Genomic DNA, 17,082 nt, shown 5'->3' on the forward strand with positions numbered 1-17,082 from the left:
GCAAGGGTCTCGGGACCCGGAAGTTGGGAAGAGGTCTGAAAAGAGAGCGACCCCCTCCAACCGATCCGCCAGGCTCTCAGCCACGCTCTCTTGCCCTACGCTTCTGCACTCACCCGCCGCTAGGCGAGAGGAAGTCGGTATCGTCTTCGTCGCCCGCACCGAACATCGCGCCGCCTTTCGCCCAGCTTCGGGGAGGAAGTCGGAGCCTTTCCAGAGACTTTCAACGCTGACGTCGTAAAATGCCGCGGCAGCGTGCTGCTTTCCGGCAAGACGAACTCTCGCATGGTTATTGGGCCGGGAGGAGACTAGGCTCTGGAGAAGGTGGAGCAAAGGCAAATAAGAGGACCTGGCGGGCGAGGCCTGATGAGTGACGTAAGCTTCTCCAGCCCTCAGAGGCGGTGAGAACGGCAGGCGCTCCGAAACTCTGGGCGGCGATTGGCCAGCGAGTCAGGGGGCGGGGTAAGGGCGGGAATTGACGCTTCGTTGGCGGTCTCGGACACGTCGCGAGGGTCAGAAGTGGAGGGGCTTCTGAAGAGTCCTGGAGGTGTGACGGATTAAGGATCTGAGAGAGAGGCACTGGTGGCGGGACTCGATCTGGAAAGGTAAGGCCTCTTCTGCCCCTCTCGCAACCCGGGCACGAACACAGTCCTTTCTTCTCCGGGACAGGGACCTCCACGCCACTCTTCTCTGCTCCGCGAAAGGAGAAAGGGCCCGGGACCGGAGGTCTGGAGACCTGAGCTTTCGGCCCAGCCCCCATTGGGACATAACTGGAGTGACCTTGGGTCAGGGTGTTGCGTGCCTCCGTTTCCCTGTGTATAAAACCAGTCTGCTCCCCCGGCCGCTTGTTCCCTGTGGCCGCCCTCGCTATTTGTTCAACGAGCTGTTTGTCCAGTGCTTCAGTGTGCTGGCTGGTCAAGAAGCTTTAAGACCTCAGAGGTCATCCAATTCAATCCCAGTCTTCTCGTAATCCCAGACTTCACAAATATGGAAAGACAGGAACTCAGCACTTGGATGACTAGTCCGAGGTCACACAGAGTAAAGGGCTGACTGAGGGTGGATCCCTGGTTTCTTGATTAGGGACTGAGCGAACTGCCTGGTCAACAAGAATGGTATCAACCCTTAAGTACTGTGTACTCTCACAGAGTGGGGATACCTCCGGAGAGAAGTTCCTTCCCTAGTGTCCACCTTCGCAGGTGAGGAGCAGGAGAGCTGGGATGTTCTGGGGGCGGGTGATGGAGAGGGGGAAACTTCAGAAGCTGAAAATCCCTGGCCCCAACCTTGGCCTGGGTTTTGCTTAATCTTCTTGCCACAAACCTAAGTAAACATCATTTGTTGTCGACTTCTCTGCAGTTTGTATCCTCTCTGATATAAGCATTTCTTTGGTTAACCTGGTGTCATTTTTGGAACAATTTCTGGGTAGGCCTAACTTAACCGAAGGAGGTGTGGATAAGCAGATTATGTCCCACCTTAGCTTCTTTACACAGATCTCAATCATATTAGGACAACATGTGTCCCTTACCTGAAAGTTTTAATCTGTTAGCATGAATGTGGAGTGAAATGGTTGGTAACTCCTTCCCAGAGTTTTAATGCCTCTTAGCACTTAGCTTGTTCTGCTTTTTATTATAGTTTGTGTGCCTCTATTAAATAGTAAACTCCTCAAGGACGGTGACGGTTTTATTCATCTTGGTGTCTCCTGTGTCGCCGAGCACTGTGCCCTCTTGCCTGTAATGGATTCTCATTTACTCTTTGTTAGACTGAGTAGTGTAATTCAGCCTTGTTTCCTTATTCCTTAATTTACTCTCTTAGCATATTTTTTTCCCATGTGACCCAGAGAGCCTAGCAATGGCTCTTGCCTTGTCTAAGAAGCTTCCAGAAAGATAAAAGTGCTGTACTAGCTGTGAACTGTCTGGGTAGCTTAGTCTCTTGTCAGTTGAAGATGACTTTAATGTTGTTTAAAGCTCTAGGGAAGGGGGAAAAAGAGGAATGGGATAGCTAGAAATATTATACGTAGGTCTAATTTTTGTTCGTAAAGATTCCTCTGTTAAATGGAGGGACAGAACTGTTGTCTGCTTCCTGTGTTTATTTTACAGATTAAGATGGTTAAAGCCGTGAAGGCTGACAGTGTTAAAGCAATGATGCAACTGGAGTCTAAGCACTGGAACTGGAATGCTTTGTGGTAGCTGTGTTTTGAATGTGAGCTTGGCTGCTCTGGGTACAGGGGAAGAATAATCTACACAAGTAACAGCTCTTTCTTCCCCCTCTCCCTAGGACTGGTTATTGTCATTCCATCACTGCAGCATCTGAATAGTGCTTACACTATTACAAATGCTTACACTTACACTTACAAATGCTAAAGGGGACCAGTGAGCACTTATCTTGTGTTCTTGAGTTGGGAGTGTTTTTTCAACAAAGCATTTTTTTTTTAAACCTTTTAATTTTGTATTGGGATATAGCTGATTAACAATGTTGTGATAGTTTTGGGTGAACATCGAATATCCAGGGTGTTTAAGTTGCCTTTCTAGATAGGCAGGAATCCTAAAATCTGGATCATGGATCAGCCTTTTTAGTGAGACACCACAAATATGCATGCCTAGTTTGCCCTTGTAGGACACAGCTGCTGGTTCTGACTGGCAATGGGAGAAAGGAGAAGACAGTGGTGAGCCTTCCTCAGTCTTCCAGGCTTTTTTTTTTTAAGATTTATTTACTTTTTTAAAATTTTTGATTGTCCTGAGTCGTCATTGCTGCACACAGGCTTTCTCTAGTTGCGGAGAGCAGGGGCTTCTCTTATCTCGAAGCATGGGCTCTAGGTGTGTGGGCTTCAGTAGCTGGGGCTCACGGGCTCTACAGTGAGGGCTCAGTAGGCACATGGGCTTAGTTGCTCCGTGGCATGTGGGATCCTCCCAGACCAGGGATCGAACCCATGTCCCCTGCATCGGCAGGCAGATTCTTAACCACTAGACCACCGAGGAAGCCCAGTCTTCCAGGCTTTGGACTGCAGGATTGAGTGCACCTAAAGAAACCACTGTCTTCCTGAAGTAGAATAGTGGACTAGGAATCAGGAAACTTGAATTCCCGTCCCGGCCCTTCTAACTCTCTCTGAGCTTGGGCCAGGCTCCCTAAAATCTACCAGACATCTATTAAATAGTACTGCTGGGGATACGGAGGTAAATAGGCACTACCTTGTTTGTCTCAAGTTTGAATAAAGCGTTTTTGTTTTGCTTAAGTATATAGCTTTTAGGCATATTTGTGAAATGTATTGACCCCCCTGAAGATTAATCAGAAAGCATGAATTTTAACAGTTCCTTTAGAATTATCAACAGTTTTGCTACAGAGATGACAGTGTTTATATACAGGTACTATATAATTCTATATAGTATATTAATCTGTTCTGGTGAATGATTTTAAAACTAATAGTTTATAATTATAACCAAGTTAGATCTTAAGTGTGGTGTTAGGATTATGAATTGAATGTAGGTTTGGGATTGGGATTCCAAGTGGAAGTGAGGAGGCAAGGCTTTCCAAGTTTAAGACAAGTTGCACTCTTCAGTTCAGTTCAGTCGCTCAGTCGTGTCTGACTCTTTGCCATCCCATGAATCGCAGCATGCCAGGCCTCCCTGTCCATCACCAACTCCCGGAGTTCACCCAAACTCATGTCCATCAAGTCAGTGATGCCATCCAGCCGTCTCATCCTCTGTTGTCCCCTTCTCCTCCTGCCCCCAATGCCTCCCAGCATCAGAGTCTTTTCCAATGAGTCAACTCTTCGAATGAGGTGGCCAAAGTATTGGAGTTTCAGCTTTAGCATCAGTCCTTCCAATGAACACCCAGGACTGATCTTTAGAATGGACTGGTTGGATCTCCTTTGCAGTCCAAGGGACTCTCAAGAGTCTTCTCCAACACCACAGTTCTAAAGCATCAATTCTTCAGTGCTCAGCTTTCTTCACAGTCCAACTCTCACATCCATACATGACCACTCTTATCTGATGCAATTAGGGCTAGTAATTGGCTAGCTGAAAAAAAAGTAAATTAAAGCAGGGAATGATACAGATATTAGTTACCCGTAGACCTTAAGCATTTTATATTTTAACTTAAAACATAAACATCTTTTTGCCATTTTTTAACAGAACTCTTTTCTTGGAATGTGGATATCAGGCATCTGCAAACTACAGTGTAAGGGCAAAATCTCGTCTTGGCCTGCTGCCTGTTTCTGTAATAAAGTTTTATTGGAACACAGCCATGCTCACTTGTTTGAAAGTGAAAGTGAAGTCGCTCAGTCGTGTCTGACTCTTAGCGACCCCATGGATTGCAGCCTAACAGGCTCCTCCGTCCATGGGATTTTCCTGGCAAGAGTACTAGAGTGGGCTGCCATTGCCTTCTCCGAATGTGTCATTAGTTAAATTGATTAATAGAGTTCTGTGCAATAGTTTGCTGAGAGTTTAGGACAATAGTATATATAGGCAAATAGTGGATTAAAATAGAAAAGGAGACCAAGACCATATTTGTCAAATACACTGAAGGCCAAGCTTGTACTTAGCCCAGTAGGAAATGGAATTTTTTATTCTAAATAACGTGGGTCATATTTAAAAAAACGCAAATGGTTTAGGATATGGAGTTGATGTGAGGAATGAGTGCAATGTGGTATGGTAGACATCACTTAGGGCACTAGTATTCATCTGTTAAAAACATCAATCCAGTTCTTCTTTGGATTATAATCTCAATTTTGAATTGAGAAAAATAAATGTTCTAGACTGAATGTGAATAAAATTAAATGGCTTCTCTAAAGGTAACAATGTATACTGTGCCCCTAAGAATCTGTTTCTTAAGCCCTGTTCCTCTCCTTGTTCCCGTTTGCCTCTGCTGTTGATTCTTCTTTTTGCCTTCCTCACCAGACATGCTGCAAAAAAGAAAAAGATGACATAGTTGTCACTGGAAAAGCAAGTGTTTATAGCGACAAGATGACTTCAACTAGTGGAATATGTCAGATAAGTCAGTAACCAGGCAGCGCCCAGATAACTCTGCCATTTAAAGTTGGCAAGCCAGGAATGGTTGGAAAGGGAGGGAAGAGAGAAGGCAGGTTGCTGACTGATGCCTGCACTCCCACATGCAGATTTTAGCATAATAAAGCCATCGAAAAAAATCTTTTCTGTAGTTTTTGACTAAGTATGAGAAGTCAGCAAGGGTCTGACTCTTAATCCTAGTAAAACAAGCAGTTTGTGCCAAGAGAAATCTTAGAGTAGGCACTGTGAAGGAAGTGCTTTTGAAGTTTCCATTGCTTTGAGTAATATCATTTCATGATTTAGGTAACATCCCCAAGCAGAGGAGGGGCCCATCCTTAGGAATACAAAGCCCTGCAGAGAAGGAAAAGGTTGAGAAGGGTCCACCCTACCTCTTTTCCTTTGCACAAAGGACCTAGGTTTTTGTATACAACCTGCTTTTGTAGGCTGAGGACATTGTGCAATGCAGCATAATGAGATGGAAACCTGCATGACAAAAGTAAATAAGAGAAATGATCTGGGGGGGGAACACACGAAGAGAGCAAAACTTGAGCAACCGGTAAAATGTTAGCAGACCTTTTTTTTTTTTCAGCCAGTTTGAGTCTTTCCCTAAACAGGTAATAGAGTTATTATAGAACTATACAGAGTTTTTATGTAATTTTGAGCAGTTTAGAGCATCTAGAATGTATTTGTGCAGTTTATGAAATGAAAGAGGAATGCTGCTATGTCCCCACAGGTGCCCATTCCTCTCCTACCTTTTCCGATGGCTTTTTATCAGGTGCCATCACCTTGTGCATCATCTATATCTTAGTACATCTCCTACTGTGTTTTAATTATTTGTATGTATCCCTTCTCCATCAGACTGAGCTTCTTGAGGAGAGGGTTTCATCACAGTACCTTCACTCCATAGGTGCGCAATAAATTTGAATGAATGATCAAAAAATATAAAAACAAATGCATGAATGAAGAGACTGAGTTTCTCTGGTCAGACAGGTAATAAGCCCCAAGAGTCAGATATTGAACCCAGGTCTTCTGATTCCGAGAACCCCTGTCCCCTGCATTAGCAGGCAAATTCTTAACCACCAGGGAGGTCCCAAGTCTGTATGTTTTCAGTGACATGAAAGTGACCCCTGTGTGTGACTTGGATGTCTCCTTTCAGAGATAAATTCTGTCCTCTAATGAGAAAGCAGGCTATCGTTAATAATAATATCTCATATTTACGATACCTTAGAATTAGGAGGTATTTTGACTTATTGATCCTTACAAACCTATGAGATGGGTAGGGTGGGTATTTGTATATCCATTTTGCAATAAAGGATCTAGTGCATGTTGAGTTCAGGTGATTTGCTTAATATAGCTGATATATGGCGAACTATGGAGAAGGCACTGGCACCCCACTCCAGTACTCTTGCCTGGGAAGTCCCATAGATGGAGGAGCCTGGTAGGCTGCAGTCCATGGGGTCACGAAGAGTCGGACACAACTGAGTGACTTCACTTTCACTTTTCACTTTTCATGCATTGGAGAAGGAAATGGCAACCCACTCCAGTGTTCTTGCCTGCAGAATCCCAGGGACAGGAGCCTGGTAGGCTGCCATCTATGGGGTCGCACAGAGTCGGACACGACTGAAGTGACTTAGCAGCAGCATGGCGAACTAATGTCTACAGCTGAGAGCCTCTGCTGCCTAATCCAGGGCTGTCCCCACTGTTCTCACACTTTTCATAAAACACTGAGATCTTAACATAAATCATACTTAAGCATTCATGGTTAGCATGGTGGAAATGCGTCAAGACTGCAAAAGCGTCCTATAAGAGGAGTTTGAAAGGGTGCATCTCCTGAGTGCATTATTCCAGGATGTGGCTTAGCCAACAACAAAAGGTATCAGAGAAGTGGAGTATAGTAACTGGGAGATCCACTCCCCATTGGACTTAGGCCCTGCTGTCATTGCATAACTAAAAGACCTTTTCAGTTTGTTTGTTCGACATATCAAATTTGAGCTGTCCTATTCGGACCAGGCAAATAAAAGCTTTTCTAAAGGCTTCTGTGAAGAATGGAGTTGTATACTTGATCTTCTTTGTAGAGAAAGGTGAGAGTGGGCAAGAGAAACAAGAGCTTCTATATTTGTCACTAAAACAGGATATGTAAAGCTCAGAAACCCCTCCTGCTGCTGCTTCCCGGCAAACTGTCTGGAGAAATCATGGGGGTTGGGGAAAGTAGCTAGCCCAGTGTTACACAGAAGCTGGGACGAGAAGCAGATGTTACGGGCTCAGGTGACTAAAGAGTATATTAGCATCATTGGGACTTTCTTGACTGTCCAGGAGTAAAGACTCCAGGCTTCCATACTTCTACACTTCCACTGCAGGGGGTACAGGTTCAATCCCTGGTTGGGAAATAAGATCCTGCATGTCCTGTGGCCCCCAGAGTTAGTATCAGTTCAGTTCAGTTGTTGTTATGTCCGCCTCTTTGCGACCCCATGGACTGCAACATGCCAGGCTTCCCTGTCCATCACCAACTCCCAGAGCTTGCTCAAACTCATGTCCATTGAATCGGTGATGCCATCCAACCATCTCATCCTCTGTCATCCCCTTCTCCTGCCTTCAGTCTTTTCAGAGTTAGTATAGGTGTTTACAAACAATATGCATATACTCTTTTCCCTTTAAAAAATTTTTACAAATGATAGTATACAGCATCCCATCTTTTTTCATCTCATAATATACCCTGGAGGTCATTCTCTATCAATATGTAAGAACTTCTTTGTTTATGGCTACAAAGCAGTCCATTCTATGGAAATAATTTACTTCATCAGTGCCCTGTCAATGAATGTTTAGCTTGTTTTTTCAGTATTTTTTGCTGTTAAGGACAGCCCTGCAACAAATAATTTTGTTCATACAACATTTCACATATGTGTCAGATTATCTGTAGAATAGATATTTAGAAGTGAAATTGTAAATGATCAGTGAGAGAGATGAGAAAGTATCATTTCCTTAAAAATATCTTGATTTAAGTAAAGGGCCAAGTATAAGCAGTCTCATCAAAATGATGTTGAACTGAGAACTTGCCAAAAGTCACATCACAATCCTTTTTCTAGTGTTATTCAGTGAAATATTACTCAGGGTATTATTACATTGTAAAGGGAATGTTATACACTAAGGACAAAAGGGGACTGTCTCCTAGCTATTTTTACAAGTATTTGCCATGTAGAAGACTAGCTGTTTTTTACAGTCCATGTATGGACTGAAAGTGAAAAAAAAAGATAACTTAAGAGAACCTAATATCTGTCTGTTTATATGTGTTTTTTTTTTCACTGGCTTCCCAGGTGTGTTTTGTTTTGGGTTTTTTTTTTTTTTGGCTGATTGTGGGATGAGTTATCACTTTGTAAAATGGGTGATACCATAAGAATCTCTTGCCTTTTAGAGGAGCTAGAGACCTCAAAGCAGACCAGAATTAAATCATCCCCTGCTACCTTCTGGACTAAACCCACTCGCCTTCTTCCCTCCCTTCCACACCTCCATCCTTCTTTCTCTAGGTGTCTTAAGCCATTTGCAAAATCTGCTCTGTAAATAGCAGGTTTCAGCTAGAGCCTCCATCCTCTTCATCGCTAAATTTCCGATAACCCCTGGGGCAGGAGGAGAAGGGGACAACAGAGGATGAGATGGTTGGATGGCATCACTGACTCGATGGACATGAGTTTGAGCAAGCTCCAGGAGTTGGTGATGGACAGGGAAGCCTGGCGCCCTGCAGTCCATGGGGTCACGAAGAGTCGGCTGAACCACTGAACTGAACTGAGAGGGTACTTAGTAACTACTTCCTGACTGGCGTTTGGGTAGATGTCAAAGTCATCTAATCTAGCTTCAGCTTTACTGCCCTCTCAAGGTGACATCTTCCTTTTACCTGCACAGTGTGACACACCCTCCAGCCCACCAGTATGTGTACTTGATATGATTCAGGAAGAAACAAAAGACCAAGTACATTGTCTTGGGGAGGAGTTTGTGTCTGTGTATGTTTAAGGAAAGGTACACACACACACACATCAGGCTTCCCTGGTGGCTCAGACAGTAAAGAATCTGCCTACAATGCAGGAGACCTGGGTTTGATTCCTGGGTGGGGAAGATCCATCTAGAGAAGGGAATGGCAACCCACTCCCGTGTTCTTGCCTGGGAAATCCCATGGATAGAGCCTGGCAGGCTACAGTCCATGGGGTCACAAAGAATCCGGCAACTAACTTAGACTTAGCAACTAACACACACACACAATCCTTCTGGCTCCAGGTGCCATTGTTCGTGCTGCAGTTAAAAAATTGGAGCCGTATTTATTAAGCTACACACAAGTGGTAATTATGGATTTAGACTTGAGAAAGTGAAAGTGTTAGTCGCTTAGTCATGTCCAACTCTTTGTAACCTCATGGACTGTAGCCTGCCAGGTTCCTCTGTCCATGGAATTCTCCAGGCAAGAATACTGGAGTAGTTAGCCATTCCCTTCTCCAGGGGATCTTCCCCACCCAGGAATCAAACCCAGGTCTCCTGCATTGTAGGCAGATTGTTTCCCATCTAAGCCACCAGGAAAGCCTGATTTAGACATACTCAGTAGGAATAACCTACTTATTTTGAGTCTTCAACTCAAAATAAACGTGTATTTTTTGATTCCCGCAGATATCATCTTATGTGTATATAATCATAAAGATAAACATGAATATTAGATGAACACAAACAAGGTCAACTTATGATTTTAGAATAAAGAAACTTGTCTATGGGCCATGCTTTAAGTACTCATAAATTCTCTGTGGCATAGCTCTGATAATCTCTGTGGGATAGAAGATGACTGGGCTTACTTTTGGACTGTAACTCCTGTAGTAAGGTGAGAGGAGTATAGGCCCTAGCATGTAAGTTACCCAGATGGGTCCCATCTTTTCAAATATAAGCTTTTTTTAATGCCAGATTCCCAGGGGAAATTACTGCTAGGGAGTGCCAATGAGATGCCTCACTAGATTTCTTTCTGCCTCTTATTTGGACAACTTGTAAAACGCCCACGAACTTTCTAGAAACTAACCATGAAAAGAGTTTCGTTTATTATGGCTTCAAAAATACCCAAGGTGTATGGTGCTGTGTTATAGCTTAGAATTAATGGGTAGAGTTAACTACCTCTTACCTATTCTTAAGAAACTTAGAATGTAGAAAATATAAGATGGGCCAAAACATCTTATAATGTACATATTTACATTTCAAAGTTGCACTTTGAACAATCTTTTTTCCTTCTCAAAATGCTAATGAAATGTCTTTAGAAATATAAAAACCAGAGAAGCTATGTTGTCATGATTTACAATAAATATTTGATCTTTATCCCATTTCTGGCTCAGATTTAAAACCCTTGGAATTTCCTAAGTGGCTAGAGTTGGGTTTCCCTGGTGGCGCTAGTGGTAAAGAACCTACCTGCCAGTTCAGGAGACAAGAGACGGGTTCGATCCCTGAGTCTGGAAGATCCCCTGGAGAAGGAAATGGCAACCCACTCCAGTATTCTTGCCTAGAGAATTCCATGGACAGAGGATCCTGGTGGGCTACAATCCTTGGGGTTTCAAAGAGTCGGACACAAGTGAAATGACTTAAGCACCCATGAGCCACTCAAGCAAATTTTATAGAACTCAAGGAGAAGAGATTGTGGGAGCCTCTGATGTATAGCCAGTGGATCACAAACACAGGCTTGCAGTTGACATCTGAAGTGAAGGGCAGTCTTGTGGGACTTTCTGATCTGCATAATCTGATGCTATCTCTGAAAAGATAGAATTGAGTTGAGTTGTAGGACACCCCACTAGAGTTAGAGAATTGCTTGGCAGCAGGGAAACCACCCATTAAAATGTCTTTTATCATTAGAAAATAGAGATTAAAGAAACCTGAAACTTGGAGACATCTCAAAGACTATAAATGCAGATTGGAATCAAATTGAAGCAAATTACTGACCACCTGATTCAACATGGGTGAAGAACATCCTTCCCTGTGAAGTGCAGTGGATAGGGCTCACTGGCACACCCTGAACACTCCCAAAATGAGAACAACAAAGATTAGAAAGAAAAATTAGCTATGGAGTAGCTATGCGTGCGTGCTCAGTCGCAACCCAGTGGACCATAGCCCGCCAGGCTTCTCTGTCCAGGGGATTTCTCAGGCAAGAATACTTGAGTGAGTTGCCATGCCCTGCTCCAGGGGATCTTCCCGACCCAGGGGTCAAACCCGAGTCTCCTGCATCTCCTGCATTGCAGGCAGATTCTTTACCCGCTGAGCCACCTAGGAACCCAAGTGGGAAATGGACGAAGGACAAATCAAAGGATTGGAGGGGATTATACCTATGCCAAGTTTAGAAAGAACAGTAGATTGAGAAGTAACAGTAATGACTGTTGATCGAGGGCTCACTGTGCTTGGGCGCTGCACTGAGTTCATGTTTAAGGGCACGCTGCCACAAGGTAGGCAATACTCTCATTGCTGTCGTCATGGAAACTGAGTATCCTGCTGCCTCAGTGAGCTCTTCATAACAATCCCTATGAGGTAGGCTACTTCTATTACTTGATTTTAGAGCGGAGGCCAGAGATACTGAGTAATTCACCCAAGGGCCCGCAACCAGCAGGTACAGTTTTACCAGTTAGAGATTGAGTATAACTTCCTTGCATACTTGGAGAGCCGCCATAAAACAGAAAAAGAAAAGATCTCTTCTGCCCACAACTTCCTCCTCATGTTTTTTATTGTTTATTTTTAGTGGTCTATTCAGGATCTCAAGCTGAACTCCCATTTTCAGACAAGCAGGAGCCGATGGTTAGGGACAGGCCCTGGGGTGCTTAGCTGGGAGCCAATCTTAATTTCATTAATCACGTTGGGAACTATTCCCACAGTGTGTGAAAGAAACTGCTGTCAAATTCCAGAGATGAGCCATTTTGTATTAAATTTAGTGTTAGCCCAGAAAGTTCCTTGATTATTAGGTGGTTCAGTTCGGGTCAGTCGCTCAGCCATGTCCGACTCTTTGTGACCCCATGTACTACGGCACGCCAGGCTTCCCTGTCCATCACCAACTACCAGAGCTTGCTCAAACTCAGGTCCATCAAGTCGGTGATGCATTCCAACCATCTCATCCTCTGTCGTCCCCTTCTCCTCCTGCCTTCAATCTTTCCCAGCAATCAAGGTCTTTTCCAGTGAGTCAGTTCTTCTTACCAAGTGGCCAAAGTATTGGAGTTTCAGCTTCAGCATCAGTCCTTCCAATGAATATTCAGGATTGATTTCCTTTAGGATGGACTGATTGGATCTCCTTGCAGTCCAAGGGACTCTCAAGAGTCTTCTCCAACACCACAGTTCAAAAGCATCAGTTCTTCAGTGCTCAGCCTTCTTTATGGTCCAACTCTCACATCCATATATGACTACTGGAAAAACCATAGCTTTGACTAGATGGACCATTGTCGGCAAAGTGATGTCTCTGCTTTTTAATGTGCTATCTAGGTTAGTCACAACTTTTCTTCCAAGGAGCAAGCGTCTCTTAATTTCATGGCTGCAGTCACCATCTGCAGTGATTTTGGAATCCAAGAAAATAGTCTGTCATTGTTTCCCTTGTTTTCTCATCTATTTGCCATGAAGTAATGAGACTGGATGCCATGGATTGGAATGAAAACTGACCTTGTCCAGTCCTGTGACCACTGCTGAGTTTTTTAAATTTGCTGGCATATTGAGTGCAGCACTTTGTCAACACCATATTAGGTGGTGCTATGTGTAAATTTTAAGTGAGACTGGACTACTTTTGTGTCCTTTTGGGATATCATAATAAAGAAATGCTTTATTTTGGTTCCTGGTTGAAGCTTAACTTTCTTTCTTTTTAGCTCCCTCGTTTAAATATATTGGGTTGGCAAAAAAGTTCATTCGGGTTTTTGTAACATCTTATGGAAAAACCCGAACAGAGTTTTCGGCCAATCCAGTACAATCCTGAGATTCTGTGCACTGTATCTATATTGTCTTGTGCTTGTGCTTATTCCCTTAGTTGTCTTTATAACCCCGTGGGCTGCAGCCCACCAAACTTCTCTGCCCATGGAATTTTCCAGGCAAGCATACTGGAGTGGGTTGTCATTTTCTTCTTCAGGGGATCTCCCCAACCCAGGGATGGAACCCGCATGCATCTCTTGCGTCTCCTGCATTGGCAGGCGGGTTCTTTACCTCTGAGCCACCTGGGAAGCCCTTATCTCTATTGTTTGTCTTTATAATTCAGAATTTGGGTTCTCAAATTTTATAGTATGTAAGAATTGCTGTATACTTGGACATATATCTAGATTCTGAGGCCCCATTCCCTAAGAGGAGATTTGAGAGTCTAGAGTGGAGTCCATAATTTTCATTTTTAGCCAAACTTCTTGAATAATTCTGATTCAGGCAGTCCTTAGACCACACTTTGAGAAACTCGTGAGTTAGGAGGGTAGTAATTAACATTTATTATTTTCTATGTATGTTATTAATGTGTCAGTCACTTTCATATGTATCTTTATATTTGGTGTTCAAAAAACAGTGAGATTTTATTATCCCAGACTTATGTGTATTATTTCCACAAAATTTTAGTAAACCTGTTCTTAGCTCCAAAGATGGCATGGTCTTGTGATAGTCAGTGTCTGACTCCAAGAACCAGGAGGGCTCTTGCTCTTGGTACTTTTGCTTCAGCAAGCTATCTCAGAATTTCTACTCTTTTCTTTCAAGCTGTAATAATTATAAAGGCACAGGTGGGCTATAATCCATACATTGCCTGAGAATACCTCAGATTGTTGAATCAGTGGTTGGGAGTGATCACTCTGTGACAACATTTACCATTTGAAAGTTCACACATAGGCATAATAATCAGAAGTGTTCTGGTATTTTAAAAGAGTAGAATAAATGGTGACATTTTTATGAGTTAGTTTTTTAAAGTTCTGTTTTTGACACTGAAAATATATAGTAGAACGGCATTTGGGACTTTTGTTAATTTCAGTGGGATGCTGAAATGTGGCCTGGAGCTCAGGCTATATGGAAATCCATTACTTAGAGCCACACAGAGGCAAAGCAGCCTACATTACCGCAGTTAACTGTTTTAACACAAGGCACAACTACTCTGGAGGTGGATAACAGCTAGAGTTAGCTCCTCCTCGACAACTTAATGGACGTGCCTGGTGACTCAGGCGGTAAAGAATCTGTCTACAATGCAGGAGACCCAGGTTCAATTCCTGAGTCAGGAAGATTTCCTGGAGAAGGGAATGGCTCCAGTAATACCCACTCCAATAATCACACCTGAAGGATTCCTTTAATCCGCTTTACAGACGGGGCCCTTAGATAACTTGATGTTGGTTTATTCTGAGTATAGAGAGTATACATTTCTTCCTCCCGATAGAAATAGGTCTGTATTTCTTTCCAAGCTCCCTAAAAACTACAACTTTGTTTCCTAATCTCAATCTTTCAGAATTGCCTCCAGAAACAGCTACCTTTGTTTTTTGTTTGTTTTGTTTCCCTTTGACTGGGGGTTGGGGCGGTGGTGGGGGCGGGGGGGCGGGTTCCTCCTTTCCTAGCCGTGGATTGAACTCATGCCCCCTGCAGTGAAAGCATGAAGTCTTAAGCATTGGACCACCAGGGAAGTCCCTAACACCTTTATGTTAAGAGACAAGGACAGAAGAGTTGGGTGAAAGTCCAATGATAGGCGTAATAAAATGATCACTGGACTTGAGGTCAGAATCTGGATTCTAATTGCAGACTGCCACTAGACTGACTGCCACATGACCTTGACTAGTCAGTTAACCTCTTGTACCTCTATTTTCCAGCTATTAAAGCAAGTAGCCGTTCTTGTTTAACCCAGTCCTATCCTTCGCATACAGTTAGGTCTAGCAACATACTACACTGTGCTTGTTCAGCAGGAAAACCTGAGAATGTGCTGGAAAGAAAGTTTACTCTTGATTGGACCTAGACTCAGAAGCATTCAATCAACAAGTATTTATTGAATACCAAGGTAAATGGTATATTAGACTCCACATAGTCTAAAGTAGGCCTTACTATGCATTCCATGAACAAGATGTGAGTAGTTTTCTTCAGCCTTGTTATTGAGCACTCATAGAACATAACCCACAAAGTAATAATAATGCATTTATGTATGTTACATGGTCTTTTTCTCTCAGTATTTCTTGCCATTCATTACCTTATTTTAATGATACAAAAGCCCTGAAAAGGAACAAGACAGATTTTATCTCATTCCCCTGACTTTCAGATGAGATGCCTAACTCAGAGATCAAAAGTGATTGTCAGAGACTACCTAAGTGGTGCAGTGGTTAAGACTCTATGTTTCCAAAGCAGAGGCCGTCAGTTCAATCCCTGGCTGGGGAACTAAGATTCCGACATGTCATAAAGTATAACCCAAAAAAAAGAAGTAGGGTGATTTTGCCCCAAGGGGATATTTGGCAAAATCTGGAGATATTTTTGGATTGTCACAGCTGGGACAGTGCTTCTGTCACTTAGTGAGTAAAGGCTTGGAATACTGTTAAACTTCCTACAGTGCACAGGACAGCTCAAAAAGAGTTGTTCAGCCCCAAATGTCAATGAGGTCAAAACTGAGAAACTGACATTGGCGTTTTACCTCCAAAGAATACAGAGTGATGGAGTTGGATGAAGCAGAAATCCAGGTCTTGAACTCAAGTCTAGTATATTCTCCAATGCCCTTAGCATTAAAAACTGGAGTCACATAAATTCTGAATTTATTGCTAGTGTTTTGTGGAGTGAAAAGTGGGATTTGTCAAATATCATGGCTGAAGATTTCCATGTTTAGTACAGATTGTATAACCCAATAACAATCCACTAGGCACGTGCTGTCCAGGGAGCTTAGTCTACCTTCATCATATTTTTTACCTTACTGAGAAACTAACAAATTTGAGTAAGTTACCCAAATGCTATTGAAATCTGAACGCAGCCCCTTTAACAGGCTCTGCATAGTACCTACTGCCTATCGAAAGACTCATGAGACTTTTATGGGAAATGTCACCAAGATACTCAGAGAGAAAGTAGCAGAGCCAGGATTGAATCTTACCTGACTCACGCTCTTAACAATGTTCTGTGAACTTAACTCCCTCCTACAGAAGTGGACATGTGACTTTAGAAGCTCTTACAATCCAAGGTAGTCCTTGTAGAGTATTCTTCAGTTTTGCCCCTCAAACCATTAAATAACCCAGAAATTAGAAGGTTTGTCTAATCCTTTGGAAGTTTTAACAGATGTCTTTCTGGATTTGGGGAAATTAAAGGATTATGGCCCATGGCTCTGTAAGGAATTTGTTTTTTTCCATCTGTGAACGCCTCACAGAAAACTAGAGCAGAAAATATTATTAGGTAAGAACAAATAAAGGCCAGTTATTCTACACAGCAAAGTATTCTATTAAAGTCTAAATCTGGTCACATCCCTCCCCTGCTTATTACCCTAAATAGCTTCCAGCTGCCCTTGGAGTAAAATTCAGTCTGCTCCACATGACCTGTAAGGCCTTCTTCACTGTCCGCTTCTGCCTGTCTTCAGCCTCACTGGCTTCTCTTCCTCGTACTCAGGATGTTCCATTCATCCTTGAATGACCTTGATTCTTTCTTGCCTCAGGGGTGCTATTCTCTGCCCATCTACCCATCTCCAGTAATTTTCAGTCTGCCTAAATGTTACCTTAAGAGGGCTTCTCTGTTCTCTCTTCTACCTCCCCTGCTTCGTCTAAGTTCCTTTACTGTTATTCTCCTGCCACAGCACCATGTGTACTTCCAACTATATACTTAAACACCTTTACTTAAATATTTAACGACAGTTTCCTTCTCTAGGGTAAGCTTTGCAAAGGGAAGAATCTTGTCTTTTGCACCTGGGTCCTTGTAAGTAGATATAAAACCTACCTGGGTTTTGTAAGAATTAAATAATTTTGAGTGAATGAGTATTTTGCCCAGTGTTCTTCCAGGTGCGGTAAGGAGGTGTGAATTAGTGACTTGCCGTCTAAGAACTTTGCTGTGTGTATATGGTGTTTTTTATCGTGTATTTTAGGAACTGTAAGTCAAATGTTCCATAAGAGAAGATTGCTAAAGATATCCAATAAAAAGCAATTTCTTCTGTCAGGAA

At 42.9% G+C, this 17,082-nt stretch overlaps 2 protein-coding genes across 4 annotated transcripts in view; one reads left to right on the top strand and one right to left on the bottom strand.

Moving 5' to 3' along the window:
* FKBP15 (FKBP prolyl isomerase family member 15) overlaps positions 1 to 301 on the bottom strand; it is a 57,208-nt gene extending 56,907 nt beyond the window's left edge. For all 3 annotated transcript variants that reach the window (XM_061426532.1, XM_061426531.1, XM_061426530.1), the window contains exon 1: positions 114 to 301. In XM_061426532.1, coding sequence (XP_061282516.1) covers positions 114 to 166 — 53 coding nt within the window. In that variant the 5' untranslated portion in view covers positions 167 to 301. The remainder of the gene's footprint in view (positions 1 to 113) is intronic.
* Positions 302 to 461: 160 nt separating this feature from the next.
* The window catches only part of SLC31A1 (solute carrier family 31 member 1), a 34,269-nt gene continuing 17,648 nt past the window's right edge, over positions 462 to 17,082 (top strand). Inside the window, exon 1 of the mRNA XM_061426554.1 lies at positions 462 to 602. The gene's annotated coding sequence lies outside the window, so the exon portion shown is untranslated. The remainder of the gene's footprint in view (positions 603 to 17,082) is intronic.

This window comes from Bos javanicus, chromosome 8 (genome assembly GCF_032452875.1).
Source record: "Bos javanicus breed banteng chromosome 8, ARS-OSU_banteng_1.0, whole genome shotgun sequence".
Lineage (NCBI taxonomy): Eukaryota > Metazoa > Chordata > Mammalia > Artiodactyla > Bovidae > Bos > Bos javanicus.